This window comes from Cavia porcellus, unplaced genomic scaffold (genome assembly GCF_034190915.1).
Source record: "Cavia porcellus strain 051 isolate PalLab524CR breed Dunkin Hartley unplaced genomic scaffold, mCavPor4.1 scaffold_22, whole genome shotgun sequence".
NCBI lineage: Eukaryota > Metazoa > Chordata > Mammalia > Rodentia > Caviidae > Cavia > Cavia porcellus.
Genome location: NW_026947505.1, coordinates 27,283,572 through 27,299,776, shown reverse-complemented (window position 1 = coordinate 27,299,776; position 16,205 = coordinate 27,283,572). Strand labels below are relative to the sequence as shown.

The following is a 16,205-nucleotide window of genomic DNA, read 5'->3' as shown; positions in this document are numbered from 1 at the left end:
GAATCAAACTTTTGAATAAATGGACTTAAGGTCTATGAGTGCTTTACCGTTAAGCATCAGAATACACATTTTTCTCAGCTGTACATGGTATATTCTCTAACACAGACCACATACTAATGAAGTTATCCCATGCATATTATCAGATCACAGTGCAATGAAATTTGACATCAACAGCAAAAGAAATCACAAAAAGTTCATAAACACATGGAAATTACATAATACTCTCCCAAACAATCAATGGGTCAGAGATGAAATCATAGAAGAAATTACACTCTTGCTACGATTAAATAATAATATCAGTCTAACATACTGGAACTTACGGGAGATAGTGAAAGCAGTCCTGTGAGGTAAATTTATAGTGGTGAATATCTGTATCAGGAAAATAGAACAAGCTCAAATAAACAACTTAATGTTGAACTCAAGCTTTTAGAAAAAGAAGAGCAAGTCAAGTCCAAAGCTTGTACAACGGAAGAAATTATAAAGGTCAGAGTAGAAATTAATGCAATGGATACTAAGAAAACAATACAAAGAATCAATGAAAGATTAAATAAAATCTGAAAGATTAAATAAAATCAACAAACCCTTTAGATAATCTTATCCAAAAAAGGAAAAACTCAATCCATGCAATTAGGAATGAAAAAGGCAATCACAACAGATCCTGCAGAAATCCAGAAGATCAATCTATACTTACTTCAAAAACTTGTATTCTAATATGATGGAAATGCAGAAGAAACAGATTCCTAGATACATATGAATTACCAAAGTAGAATTACTTATATCTAGATGATAAAAAAATTTTTTGAGCACTGTTGGGGGGCTGAACAAAGAGCTTGCACATCATAGGCAAGTGCTTTATCACGGAGTTACATCCCCAATTAAAAATTCTAAGTAAACCAATATTAGTAAGTGAAATTGAAGATGTAATTAAAAGCTTACAACAAAGAAAAGCTGAGGCCCTGATGGATTCACTGCTGAATTCTATAAGAAATTTAGAGAAGACCTAATTCCACTACTTCTCAAATTCTTTAATGAAACTGAAGGGAAACACTCCAAAATTCATTCCTGGAAGCAAGTATTACCCTGATACCAAAACCAGAGAAAGACCCAACCAAGAAAGAGAACTACAGGCCAATCTCCCTAAAGAACATAGACTCAAAAATCTTGAATAACATACTGGCACACAGAATGTGGCAAATCATTAAGAGGATTATGCACATGACACACAGGATTCATCCCAGGTTTGCAAGGATGGTTCAACATAGCAAATTAATAAATGTAACACACCATATTAACAGAGCCAAGGACAAAAACCATATGATCATCTCAATAGATGAAGGAAAGCTTTTGATAATACCCAACACCCACTCATGATAAAAAAAAACCTACAGAAAACTGGAATAGATGTTCTTTATCTTAATTTAATAAACCATCTATGACAATTTAACAGCTAACATCATACTAAATGGACAAAACTGAAAGTTTTTACTCCAAAATCAGGAAAAAGGCATGGATGCCCACTGTCACCTCTTATTCAATATAGTTCTAGAAATACTTCTCAGAGCAGTTAGACAAGAGAAAGAAATAAAAGGAATAAAGATATGAAAGGAAGAATACCATTATTTGCAAATGACATGATACACTACATACATGACCCCAAGAAGGCCACCAACATATTTCTAGGTTTAATTACCAAGTTCAGTAGCATAGCTGGATACAAAGTCAACACTCAAAAATCAACAGCCTTCATGTACATGAATAACAGACTCACTGTGAGAAATCAGGGAAACAAGACTTTTCACAATAGTAACCAAACACATGAAATATCTAGGAATCAATCTAACAACAACAAAAAAAGACTTCCGCAGTGAAAGCTACAGTACTCTGAAAAAATAGATTGAAAAGGATATCCCAAAATTGAAAAATATATCTTGTTCTTGAATAGGAAGAATCAATATAGTGAAAGTGGCAATTTATTTCCAAAACTGTTACATAAATTTAATGCAATCTTGATCAAAGTTCCAATAGCATATCTCACAGAATTGGAGAAAACAATCTTAAAATTCATTTAGAATCAGAAGAGACCTAGAATAGCAACAGCAATTATGGGCAAAAAAGGCAAGGCAGGGAGCATCACAATCCTTAACTTGAAATTATACTATAAAGCTACAGTGATGAAAACAGCATGGTACTGGCAAAAAGATCCAAAGATCAATAGAAAAGATTAGAAGATGAAGAAACCACTCCAGATATTGTTATCCATATTATCTTTGACAAAGGAGCCCAACACCTTTACTGGAAGAAAGTCTATTTAATAAATGGTGCTGGAAAACTGGTTTTTGATTAAAATTAAGACCCATATCTTTGATTAAAATTAAGATTAAATACTAATGATTAAAAATTAAGACCCATATCTTTCAACACGCAGTAACCTAAAATCAAAGTGGATTGAAGATATAAATGTTAAAATAGAAACATTAAATCTGCTGGAAGATAGCATAAGTAGAACTCTTAAAGGAACTAGGGGAGTAAATACTATAAACAAAACCCCAACTGCACAGGAACTATGATAAAGAATCAACAACTGGGATCTCATCTTATTACAAACATTTTGCACAGCAGAGAAACCACTAACAGAGTCAAAAGACAACCCACAGTGTGGGAAAAAATATTTTTTTCCAGCTTTGCCTCCAAGGACTACTATCTAGAATACATAAAGAACTTGACCTCCTCAAATTTAAAGACCCAATGGCAAAAATGGTATCTGAAATAGGCATTTCTCAGATGAAGAAGTAGAAATGTCAACTATATGAAAAAGTATTCAACATCATTAGTCATTCAAGAAATGCAAATTAAAAGAATTCTGAGATTCTGAGATTCCATCTTATCCCAAAGGCTGGTATGGCTGTGAAGAGAAAAGAAGCCATCTTCACTGACAGGTACAAGTACTGTGGAAATCAGTGTGGAGATTTCTCAAAAAACTAGGATCAGAGATTCCACTCAACCCAGCTATTCCCCTTCTTGGTATCTTCTCAAAGGAATTAAAAGCACTATACTACAGCAATATATGTGCACTCATGCTTATAGTGGCACAATTTGTAAAAGCTAAATCTTGGAAACACCCCAAATGCCCATCAACTGATGAATGGATAAAGAAGATGCGAGGTTTTAATACAATGGAGTTCTATCCAGCCATAAAGAATGATAAGCTGAGATACTTCAAGCTAAATGAATGCATCTTCAGACCATACTCTTAAGTGAAATAAACCAGACACACATGTGTAAATACCTTGTTTCTCTGGTGTCAGAAACAAAGTGCAAATAAGGACCAAAATATATAATAGATACTGTAAAACAAGAAGAAAATATTCAGATGGGAAGGGAACCAGGGGAGGGGCTGGAGGAAGGAAAAAAATGAGAAAAGAAGAAAAAAGTGAACATAGGCTTTTGTAAATACGGAGGGGACAAAGGGTTGAGGGAGGGTAGAGGGATGGGAAAAAAAGAATCAAGTTCTATCATGTAGAGGTACAAATATCCTTTAATGAATGTGACCATTAAGTATACCTACAATGTACCAATAAACTTACAATAAAAATTTTTTAAAAGGAGGTTAATAATTCTGTCAGATTAGGGCTCCATTCTTATAATCTCATTTAATTTTATCCTAAAAGCTCTATATCCTAAAAGAGTAGTAACACTAGAGATTAGTACTTCAACATAGGAATCTGAGAATTTAGCTCCTAGAAAACTCTATAAAGAGTTTTAAAAACAGATTTTCACTAACATATAGACAGATACCTAGACACACACACACACATACACATACACACACACACTGTAACCCATGGAGCCAGTGGAGTCCTGAAAGGGGGTAGCAGGAAATTATAATAAAAGGAAAAGTGGGACGGGGGTGGGACTGACTTGACTGAGAAAGGCGGCAACAACCCAGCACAGCTTGCATCTTTATTTATACACAGTAAAAAGGAGACTGTGTGCAATGGAGCCAAATTTGCAAGATCTCAAGTGTTTTTCTGAGTACACTAAAAATAAAACTCAGAGCTATCTATGCTATGATGGAAAGGGAGGAGCACCAAGGCTGGACACCGCTGGACTGGCTTTGCTCTAGTCCCAACAATCTGCTCTCCTCTGATGCTCTGCGTTCTCAGGGCTGGCCTTACTGTCGCCCCAAATGTGTGACTGATCTCTAGCTTATACACTCCCCACCCCACCAAGGGAACTCACCATATTTAGTTTAAAATTCTCATTATTTTGAGGAATGTTTGTCAAGTCATTTGGTGAACAATTACAACAGCATATTACAAAGTTTAGCACATAAAAATATCACTTGGGGGTCTACTCAGTTGTAGATTGCTAGGCTCCAGTCCAGACTTACAGTCCCACCTAAGGAATGAGCACAGGCACTTTTATTTAATATATTTGCACAGAGGTGGTCTAAAGACAGCTTTCTGGAAAACAATCATATGGAAGCTTGAAAGAGTTCATATAAGAAATTTCCTGACTTGGAAAGGTCAGGAATCACTTTGTCCTCTATGGTAGTTTATATGTACTATTCAGTTGGTAATTATTCACACTGTGCCTTGCGATACAGTGTGATATTTCTGTCATGAAGTATTTGAATTTGACTTTTTAATTGAACTTTTTAAATACTTAAATTTTCTTGTCACCCTGAAGGGTTTACAATTTCTTAAAAGCAGAGATATCCTGGTCCTGCTTAACATTCCCACTCAAGTACCTGACAGAGAAGGTGAAACATCTGTTGATTTGTTCTGCTTTATAACTTTTAATTATAAAAATTATCAAAATAAAACACCTCATTCCCCAAAGGATAGTCAGCAATAGATTCTGCTGTGCTTGATACAAGCTGATAAATACTACATTAGGGGAAAATACGCATTTGGCACAGTCAGGTTAGGCCTCAAGCACCTCTTCCCCAGTGTGGGAATGAGGCATATGGGGAAGTCCACAAGTTCTTCACCCAAGTGATCCTAACATTCAACTTTAGCACAGGTTTTAGATAGTTGTAGCCAAGGGAAAACAGTTCAAGATTTTGACATCCAGCGAGAGCATGTATGTGTACAGGTTTTGCATGAGAACCTGTCCCAGGCACCTCTTTCAAGTCACCACCAACCAGTGACTGGCTTTCCTTTTGTCTTCTCCTCAAACTATGTTTTCCTTCCAAGTTAATGTCGGCTCTCTTTTTTGTATCCCCTACCCTTTCTTTCCACCTGAAGCCTGCCAGTCTCCAATTCTACTAGCTCTGTCCTTTGTACTAGTTTATCTCGTGGCAACAAATAAATGACAAGTATCCAATTTTTTAAGCAGAGCTTTACTGCTTATGAGGTTATATGGTAACATCAATTGCAGAATCTGCCACAGATGTTGAGCAAACAATTCACAACAAAGGCAATGCACTGCATAAGATACCAGTGTAGGTAAATAAAGCTGAGGGGAAACAATCTCACTGTGTTGTGACTTAGTATGACTCTAGGCATATACATGTCATGGTAGCTTCAGAGATATCATAAAGGACTTGCCAGGTTTGTGGGTTGCCAAGTGATGGCCCAAGGTATTAGAAAAGTACAAATGAACTAATGAAAACAAAATCAAACTAACTAATACTGTTTTGAGGTCAGTAGTTTATAAGGCACCAAGGGTATTAAGATAAAACCACTTCCTTCCTCCAGGCCCTCAGGATTCAGTCAGAAGGTAGACTTCAGAGCGCAGTGACCAAAGTATTCTAATTAGGATACCACCAGTCCATGACTGATTATGAGCACTGAGAACAGTGCTGCTCATGCTGTGGTAGGTGACAGGGAAGACCTTACCAGGAGGAACTGGGCCAGGACTAAGTATTACAAAATCCCCAAGTCTGGAATTCTGGAGAGAGGAATGCAATAGCTTTGTCAGCTGGGCAATGACACTAACTGATTTTGGTTAGATCTAAAATGTTCCCCAAAGTCTCATATATTCAGAAGTAGGGCTTTGGTAAAGGGACTGGACTATGGGGGTGCTATACTCAGTGCACTCATGCTATACTCAGTGAGTCCATGGCTAAATATGTTGTTAGACTTAGGGTCTGGTTGCAGGTGGTTCAATGAGAAGGAGAGTGTGTGACCTGGAAGAGTGTGTTCTTGCCTTTGACTCCTCCTTCCTCTCTCTGTTTCCTGACTGCCACAGGTGAGCATCTTTCTTCTGTGAGGCTCTTTTATCATGCCATTTCTGCCTTGGAGCCAGCTGAGTATGGACTGGAACCCCCAAACCATCAGCCAAATTAAACCTCTCTCCTTCTTCAAGTTGTGGGTATTGGTTATTTTGTCCCAGAAACAGGAAAGCTAATGCAACTGAGCAATGATGATTAGCACAGGAGGGAATTTTAGAGACAGTGATTCATCATATCAAGACCTTTGGAATGAGCAAGAAATTTTCACTGGTAAATTAGCTAAGAAGCAACTAATAGTGTATTAGTGAGAAGCAGAGGCAAAAGGTTGAGAATCAGATTGAAGATTTGAAAATTTTAGTTTTATCATCTACTCTAAGAGGAAAGGAACATATTTTGCTATTTTCAAATTGTCTCAATATTGTATTACAGTTCTTAATATATGCTTGATCAGTAATTATAAGAGGACTTTCTTGGTGATAGAAGGACTGTGCTGGCTTCCTTTTGACTAATCACAACTCCAAGTATATAATGCCTATGAAACTGTTTTGTGTGTTTTTTTGTACCAGGGATCGAACTCACAACCTCCTGCTTACCAGGCAGGCACTTATGCCACTGAGCAAAACCCCTGGCCCTTGTTTTTTTTTTTTTTTTTTAAACACTGTTTTTCAAAAAGCCTGTTAGGATATTTAGAGAAGTTTTCATTTAAATGGGATCCGATATTTAGTAGCTTTAGGACATAGCATGCTAGCCAACAAGATTCTCTTTGTGTGAGTTATAAGGTCTGACAATCTACAACCATGCAAAAATAAGGTCTCAGTCCTTCTGATGAGAGACCTACCTGATTTGCTGTCTGACCGTGGGTCCATGATGACGAACTCTGGCCGCAGTTTGCTGACACGCCTTCCCTTAAGGATAGGTACAAGGCCGCCCAGGTACTCCAGATAGAGTGTGTAGCATGGGCCACCCACCTCTGGGTCATCCTCTGTGCGCTTCATGGTGCAATGCAGCCGCTCATTGCCAGCTGAGGGGTAGCTGACAAAGTCTCGCATGTTGTTGGGGTCTGGAATTGGGGGCTAGAGTTGGACATGGGCAGAAAAAGAAAGATGGAATTCCAGAGTCCAGAGAAAGAAACAGAGCAGGTATGGGGCAGGTCAGTTAAGAAGTAACTGTGTCTCCAACAGAGCACAGGTTGGCAGCTCGACAGAAGTTAAGTACATGATGTAGTTTATCATGTGAACCATCCACAGTGGTTCATGGTTGTGGGTGCACATCATCTGTTTTTTTCTAATACAACATAATATATTATGATTGAGAGCTGCTGGTGTGGAAATTAATATTAAGGCAACTTAGAAAACAATCATAAGAGACTTAAAAAGTGTGTTATAAAAATGAGAAAGTACCAAAACAAATCAATATGATATTTAGAAGTTAAGGAAAACCCATGAGCAGCAACTGGTAAGTTTATTATACACATTACCAGTTTCTGGAGATATGGTATGTATAAGACACCTGGCAGCTGCTCTGTATAGGGGTTGTCCTTTAGCACAGAGGAGAGGTAAGGTGGCCCTAGAATGGTATTGAGTCCTATCCTAACTATTCCTCTATTTATGGGGCAAGTTATTTCACTTTTACAAATTTTTTTCCTGCTTTCTCAAATGGGACTACTGTTAACAACTGCCTGAAATCAGGACTGAACCAAATAGCTTTCATAAAGTATCTAGGTAATGTTTAGTATACAGGAAGTACTAAGTAAATATTCATTCCTTTGATCATCAGCATGACCCAGGAGTCAAGCTTTGAGAATTAGGGTGACCATGAGAAAGATAAGGCCCATCATATTAGACAAACCTTACACAGGCATTAGCAGGGATGATCAGAGTAGACTGCAGGCATGGATCTTCCATGCAGGTAACCATCCTCAGGCCTTCTAATGGAAAAGCAGGTGAGTTCTGTGAATGTGCTCTGGTATCCTCCCCTATCTATCCTGTCTCTGCTCTCCTCTTGGTGAGCGGTGGGTGACAGACAGGAGAGGAAGGAGGATCAGGAAGGGTAGGTAGAAGGCTTTACCTTAATGGTGGGGATGAAAGCAGTGGAGAGGTATGAACAGAGGCGGGGAGGCAGCGTCAGCTTGCTGACGTCTTTGTCTTCTCGCAGAGTACTGGCAATGGCCTGTTGGCATAGCAACTGCAGGCTGGACACCCGATGCTCCACACGAACTACATACAGGGCAGGCCCTGAGGCCATCAGCAGCCGTGAGTCCCGGTGGCCCCAGCAGATGGAAATGATGGGGCGCTGCCAGGCAGTGAAGGAAAGACAGTGTTTAAATTTCTGCTCTTCTGGTGAGCAAAGAAGGGTAATACACATTGGTTTCAGCAAAATAAAGCAGGATGACAGTTTTGAGAATACTAGCTTAAAAAAACAATAGAGAATGTTAGTGTATTATAAGAATTGAGTATTTTTACTGAAAAGTACTTAGATCTCAGCCTTGTACACAGAGGACTAACATAGTTCTGTAATGTTCATTATATATATTATGTCATTCAATTTGGTGTCACAAATCCTAACTTAGCTTTTTATAATGATGTTTCTACTAGTAAGGGCTATCACCCTGGGGCATAGTCACCCATGTTTTTTACTGAAGCACTGGTCATCTGGATCACTAAGCCCAGTGGTGGTTACTGTGGCTTAAGAGTGGCGGTAATCGATCCCTGGTACCAATAAAAACGAAACAAACAAAACAACAACAACAAAAAAAAGAGTGGCGGTGAGCAGGTAGACAAGATGGCTCTTCTCTTCCATCCCTGGACATGGGGTCTCCAGTTGTGTTACCTGGGGACTGTTCCATAGCTGGAAGCCCCTCACTTTTCTCACGAGTCAAATGGGACATGAGGATTAAAGGAGAAGATGGTGTCACAATGCTTCTGAGACCCATCACAGGCTACAACCCCAGTATTAAGTCATGTTGTTCTGTCATCTTCCAAGTGACAGGGCAGGAATGACAAGGAGAATGCTTTCTGGAAAGGGGAGAGATGGGGGAATAGAGTTCCTGTGGTGGCTCATAAGGGGTTTCTGGCTATCATTTTCATTGAAAAAGCAGGCTGAAATCCAAATATGCATGTCAGAAATTTCTTGTTCTGAAAAAACCCCAAAGCTCAGAGGTGCCATCTAAGTAAAATCAGCCAAGCAAAGAAGAAAGAGGTGGAGGGCTGTGATGAAGACGCAGCAAGAGATTTGTTGACTCCAACCCAGACAGATGGAGCACTAATTTAATGAGGTCTTAAGGGGTTCCAGAGATCAGAAATGGGAATACTGGGTCTATTATACGAATACAGATAGAATTTTCACAACACGTTAGTGAGAAGCATCCAGATAAAAGGAACTGCGAAGATATTTTCTTAAAATAGCCTCCAGGATCACCTAATCCTGGTTTCAACTTCAAAGCAAAAATGCAAGGATGAATATAATCTATCTTGCATTTATATTCACGAACTCTGGCAGCCGGAGGGCAAGATGATGGCCTGAGTCTCCTGTGCCTCACCACCAAGGACAATGTGATTGTTGGCTGTGAAGCTGGAACTCAATCAAGTATGGGGGGCTTTTGGAGCACTTCCAAGCTAAATCCCTCATGAAATGATTCCACACAGAGGGGCTTATTCATTTATAGAAAGGCATAATCACTGCTGAAGACAGGGAAGACCAATACATTAAAAATATACACAAAATTCTCTGGCATTATCAAGCCCTATTGGCACCAAAATCAAGCATAATCATTTTCTAGCGGTACTGGGGGTTGAACTCAGGACCACCGGCATGCATACATATACTCTGCTACTGAACTACATCCTCAGGCCTCATGCCTAAAGATATACTGCTGCCCTTTTATCCCTTTGACCCTTAAGATAAAATTCCTAAACTGGAGCTCAAGTTATGAAAACAGTTTTCACTTAGAACAACATGAGTTGTTGGAGCTAAAATAAATGTGTCTTTCCTCCAATTTTCTATTCCTCTTTCATTGATAAATCAATTTAATGTGCCAATGGTCACAAGCCAGGGACTATATCTTTCTGTCCTTTTAGTTCTGCTTTTCACAGTAACCATCTCTATGTAATAGCTGATTACATGTTTTATGTAAAATTATGTTAAATATGTATTTTATTTATACTAATAATTTACACCAACATAGACTTTCAGACTGGATGAAAATTCTGTTACATTTTCATGAATAATTACTATTTATTATAACAAAAACAGCCAAGTCTTTAGAATTTGCCATTTTCTGGGCTCACATACATTATCTCACACTCAGCTCTCTCAACTCTAGCACGTAGATATCATTATTTCAACTTAAAGCGTAGGGAAACTGAGGTTAAGAGAGGCTAGGAAACTACTCATTAAGAGTTGGGAAAGCCATGACTCAACCTTCTCCAAATTCATAGGTGGTATGTATCTTTCTGCCAGGTGCTACCTCTGTGAAGTGTTAGTGTCCTGACACAACAGCCTAAACAATATGTATTGTCTCACTCAAAATGTTAACTGCCAATCCCGAAGAAAGTAATGAACCCACATTATTTCCATTGTTCTTTTGGTCAAGGCCACTTTATTCAGAAACAAACCAAAGAACACACCTCCAGAAAGGTAAATGGACAAGTGGAGATAGGCTTCAACAATAGCAAATGGATGACCTAACTGATTCACTGTGGCAGAAAAGAACTCATAGGCAAAGACAAATTATCAACCAGACTGCTAGATAACAGGGAATAGCAGTAGAATGGCATGTCTGAAAGAAGATAATACTGTTCCAAACTGTATTATGTGTGAACATGGAAAACAGATTCTCAGCTAAGTACGAGTGAGAGGACTTGAAAGAATAAAGTACTGAAAACCAGAACCCAGAAGAAAAGAGCTGAAATTATTATGACGAGAAGTACTGTTTATATAATCTCAAAGAAACCATTCTGGAGCAAAGTCATCAGGAAATCTCTTCTTCTAAGACCAGAATATCAACAGGAATTTAAATTAATTTGGGATACAGGCTCAGTTACTTGTCTAAGTCAGTGACAGTTTATTATAGGATGGGGAGGATACATTAACTTATTTTAGTTTTTATAGCACATTCCATATGAGAAGATAAACCAAAATAAATGTTGGTACTTTTACTGTGGTAATTTTTTTTTTTTTAGTATATGTGCTACCTAAATGAGTCCTTGTCATGACAATTTTTAAGGCTGTATTAGAATATGAAGAGAATTTATAGACAATGAGTAAACTGTCCCTTTGAGGTATCAGTGATATGGGGAAAATTACTGTTTACCATTTAGTCAGAAATTCAATCAGTAGGGCTATGACTTGCTCTATTAAGTCCTATAAGTTGTAGAAAGGCCTTACTTTCTAAAAATTTTATTTTCTGTGCTGTTTACTGGCATTGCAGCTCACATGTATTCTGCAGTACTGTAAGGAACCAGAGTTACAGTGGCAGGGGCTGCACATATACTCCAATGAGGGGGCTGGACTTGGCTGCCTGACAGACACTGATTTCTGTCACTTCATCTTCTGAGCTCACCAGGCTGGCAGAATAATATTCCACTGCTCACTCACTGACCTTCCTACATAGAACATGCTTCCTCCTGAGAAATTTCCACCTTTTGGGAGAAGTTGCTAAAAAGAATCATATCCCATGTTCAATTCCAGTAAACCCTGGAGTGCACTCGGGTCCTCATAAATGCACGTTTCTCAGGTTCATGTTCTCGTCTGAACAGTGCTGTCTGCTAGGGAAAACAGTTAAAAGTTTGTAGGCTTATATTCATTCTCTCTCTCTCTCTCTCTCTCTCTCTCTCTCTCTCTCTCTCTCTCTCTCTCTCTCTGTGTGTGTGTCTTTCATTTTTAGAACCAATGGCTAGAATTGTGAATCTGGTAATATTTGAATTTTACTTTTCATGAAAAGGGTCGTAAATTTTAAATATCTGAATCTGAATGCAAAGGGGCAAGAAAGTGAGCTGCAGTTCAGGAGGGAGGTGTTAGTAAGTTGGAAATCTGGCACTGCTGTTAGTTCAGTATAACCCATCACTCAGCTAAAAAAGAGGCATCATTCGTAATGGCCTGGAAGCACAAGGTCATAGAGAGTCATGGTATTACTCTCAAGAATCTCCCTGTCTGGATGCTCAAACCTGAGCCAGCACTCTCAATAATATCTCCATACAGATGTTCAAAGTTGAGCCATGTAAGGACTGGGCTTTAGCTTGCTCTTCCTCATTTCCTCCGGCCAGCAATATGGACTGCCTCAGACTGTGACTACTCCTTGAGCTCTTTACTCTGGGTCCTCACTTCCTGCCACTAACCACCAGTACATGCTCTGTGTCAACCAAATCATGACTTGACTACGGTGTAACTAACCAGTCATTTAATAAACATTTGTTAAGTGTATACATGTGAGGTATTAGGGGATTCAATTTGAGTAAGATCAATTCTTGTCCTCATGGAGCTTATAGTCTAGAGTGGTTAGGAGAGAGATAAACATCTTACCACGTTCCTGCTGACTGGAGCCACCAGTGATTGTCCCATTGGATGGCATGTACCACTGGTGGTATAAATGGATCTAATCACTGTCATCTGTCTTTTTACCAATAAAATTAATACAAACCCTGCATATACCACCTGTGATTCAAGTCACCTGGTAGCAGAATTTATGAATTATGGTCCCATCTTGAACATGTTAGTATCTTTGACAGGGACTAGCTGATAATGTCAAATTGTGAAAATGCTATGAAGAAAAGACATGTAAGATAAAAGCTAAAAAAAGACCAAAGGAGTCACTTACATGTAGAAGGGAGCAGGGAAGGCTGCTCTAAGGAGGAGGTTTCAACAATTCTGTCTGAGGCAAGACTTATTTATTTACTTATTAAACTGGAATTGAAATCTTCCTTTTATTTTTCAATATAGTGTAGCAGTGAATTGATGGACTTTTGTAAAGATGCAAAAGAAGAAAAAAGCAAGGTATCTACTGCATATTAAGGTAAGCCACCTATGCGGATTAAAGTGCCTAGATAACCACACTGGCCCAAGGCAGGGACAATGAGGCAGTTCCTAGGCTGAGGCCTAGAAATTAGGACTGGCTTTCTCATGTCAATAGATGGCCACAGATAACATCTAATGAGATAAATTACAGAATTTTAAATTTTAATATGTGGTAATGAAAGGAAAATAAATTGTAGTATATTTCCTTATAAAAGTTCCAGGCACAGAAGTGAATGAGTTCTAAAGCTGAGGTAAGCCATCATACCAAGTAATGGCTTTGTATGCAATAGCTTAAAATCTAATTAATATCTAAATAAATTATCCAGTCTAAATAGCATTTAGTTCTTTTTACAAGCAGTCCAATAAATTGCCTAACTTTCTCCCAACTATAAATATGTTCCTGTCTTTGACTACTTGAATAACACAGCACAGCTCATATGAGATTTCAAAATCACTAAAAAGACAAAAGTTGAGCTGGTGCTATACAGATTAATGATATACCTGATTTTCAAATGAATCATTACAGAACTTAATTTTATTAAGGCATTTTTTTCAATGGTGGAAACGGACCCTAAATGAAAAAAAAAAAGTGTTCCAGCTATTCCACTTCTAGGCATATTCCCAGAAGACCTGAAAACATCATACCACAGTGATATATGTGCACCCATGTTTACAGCAGCACGATTTGTAATAGCCAGATCTTGGAAACAACCTAAGTGTCCATCAACTGAGGAATGGATAAAAAAGTTGTGGTATTTTTATACAATGGAGTACTACTCAGCTATAAAGAATGATCACATTGAGATATTTATAAATAAATGGACGCAGCTTGAGACCATACTCATAAGCAAAATAAATCAAACTCACATATATAAATACCAAATAGTGTAAGAAATGGTATGTGGTAATCATGATTTCCCCATTATATTGCTTTGAAGCCTTATAATGTTTTCATTCATTAATTGGAATGGCTTTATTCCGGGTTGTTTGATTTTGTTTGTGACGGTATGAACAGCTATTTTGAAGAAAACAAGACATTATAATAGATAGTGATGATTTCATATCATCTCATTTTGAAGTCCCACCAAGCTTACGTTCTTCTGTCCCCATTGATTTTATCATGTTGTATCTTATTGGATTTTATTATATGTGACAGTATAAACAAAATTTTTTATAGACAAGAAGATAATATAGTAACCATTGTTTGTTTTCTGTTAGTTGGTTCTGAATACCTGTAATACTTTCATTCTCTTGAATGGTTTTACACTGTCTTTTTATGTTTGATACTACAGTATATCAAGGTATACTCAAATATTTCAAGGAAAGAGACACTATGTAAGCTACTGTTATGTCAGATTGTCTTGTGGTGAAATACTATGTTGCTAAAATTGTTCTGTTCTGACCTGTGTTGATATGTCCTCTTTTATCTTAATCTTTTTTTTAAATAAAAAGAAGTCAGTAATGAATTAGATATTTTTCTCCACAGGAACACTGGCCAACGCTTCTCTTATCCCTGAGATCAAACAGTATAAATTCAAGACCTATGTTAGTTTTATGCGACAGCTGATGAGAGCTTGTGCAATGATTAAGACTATTAAGCCTCTGTTACATAGGCGATATAGTAAAGGTTAGAAAATTGACGAAAACATGATCTCTGACTTGATGAAAATAAAACAGAACAGTATAATTCATGCTAAATGTATTAAGCACCGGAGTGAACAGAGCAAAGGGGTCCCCATTCCTTGGGAAGACTAAATTGGCATTGAGGAAGATAAATTTTCCTGAGCGAAGACAGAAGGCTAGGACATTCTCTGTCAGGGACAGAATGCTCACAGGGAGTAACCTTTTGTTCACAGGGTGGACAGATTTGAATGTGAAAGGTTTCTTCCCTAGTATAAATTACTGGACATTATGGTAGTGGTATAACATGGCAGAAAGCCAAAGCAAAAACAACACCTATCCTGATGACCCCTTCCATACCTCCTTCCCCTTTAGCCTTGATTACAACTTCCTCTTTCCTTTCCCGTACATGAAGAGAATTCCTATCAGTTCCTTGGATGTCACCAATGCCTGCCCCAAGTGCTGCTTCCAGTCAGAGGTTCTAAAACCTCCCACCATGTTTGTTTCTGGCAGAGGAGAAAAGCCCAACACCCCCACAAGTTGTGCATTCCTTTCCACATCCTCAATGAAGGCCACTTTTCTTTTCTTTTGCTTCTCTATTGCACTGAAAAACCCTAACAGAAGTACCTGGCGTGAGTTTCAACATATGACTTCACAAATATTTAAATGAACATAAATCTTATCAACTCAGAAAATACTAAAAATTTTCATCCTCTCTTACTTGCCTATCGTCTGAATGTATTCCTCTACTCAATTTTACATGTTAGAAAATTAATCTCCAAATTTATGTTGTTGGTATATGGAGGTAGGGTGTTGGAGATGATTGGGATTATATGTGCTGCACAATGGCACTAGTAGCTTTTATTAAAGAGACCCCAGGTAGCACACTTGTTGCGTCTTGCCATGTGAAACCCTCTGCCATGCTGTAATACTGCAAAAAGGCCTTCACCTGGGGCCAGGGGTTTAGCTTAGTGGCATAAGCACCTGCCTGGCAAGCACAAGGTTAGGAGTATGATCCCCAGTACCCAAAAAAAAAACAAAAAACCCCTCATCAAATGCTGAGATAGGAATGCCACAACCTAGGATATCCCATGGTTTCAGAACCATGTGGCAAATAAACTTGTTTTCTTTATAAATTACTGGGCTCAACAGAGGGAACCACCCAGATGACTCTCCTTGACTGTCCTTGAAAAGGAGAGCAACTAGCTCCATTTTGGATAAACTTGGCCCTATCTCCAAGTATTAAAATGTACAGAGCTGGCTAGGCTATTTTTTTTTATCCCTTCTATTAGCTTTAAGCAATGTAAACTGGGTTCCCTGAGGAGCTGATGTGTAATCTCTGAAGCAAAGTGACAGGTCACTGTTATCCTGCCCAGTGAATTCTCACATGCGTGGT

At 38.3% G+C, this 16,205-nt stretch overlaps 1 protein-coding gene across 3 annotated transcripts in view; it reads right to left on the bottom strand.

The window, feature by feature from the left end:
- Positions 1-16,205, bottom strand: part of Tulp4 (TUB like protein 4) — a 199,148-nt gene that overhangs the window by 25,451 nt on the left and 157,492 nt on the right. For all 3 annotated transcript variants that reach the window (XM_003468440.5, XM_063232955.1, XM_013151089.3), the window contains exons 7-8: positions 8,246-8,470; positions 7,017-7,251 (exon numbers count right to left, since the gene is read on the bottom strand). In XM_003468440.5, coding sequence (XP_003468488.1) covers positions 7,017-7,251; positions 8,246-8,470 — 460 coding nt within the window. The remainder of the gene's footprint in view (positions 1-7,016; positions 7,252-8,245; positions 8,471-16,205) is intronic.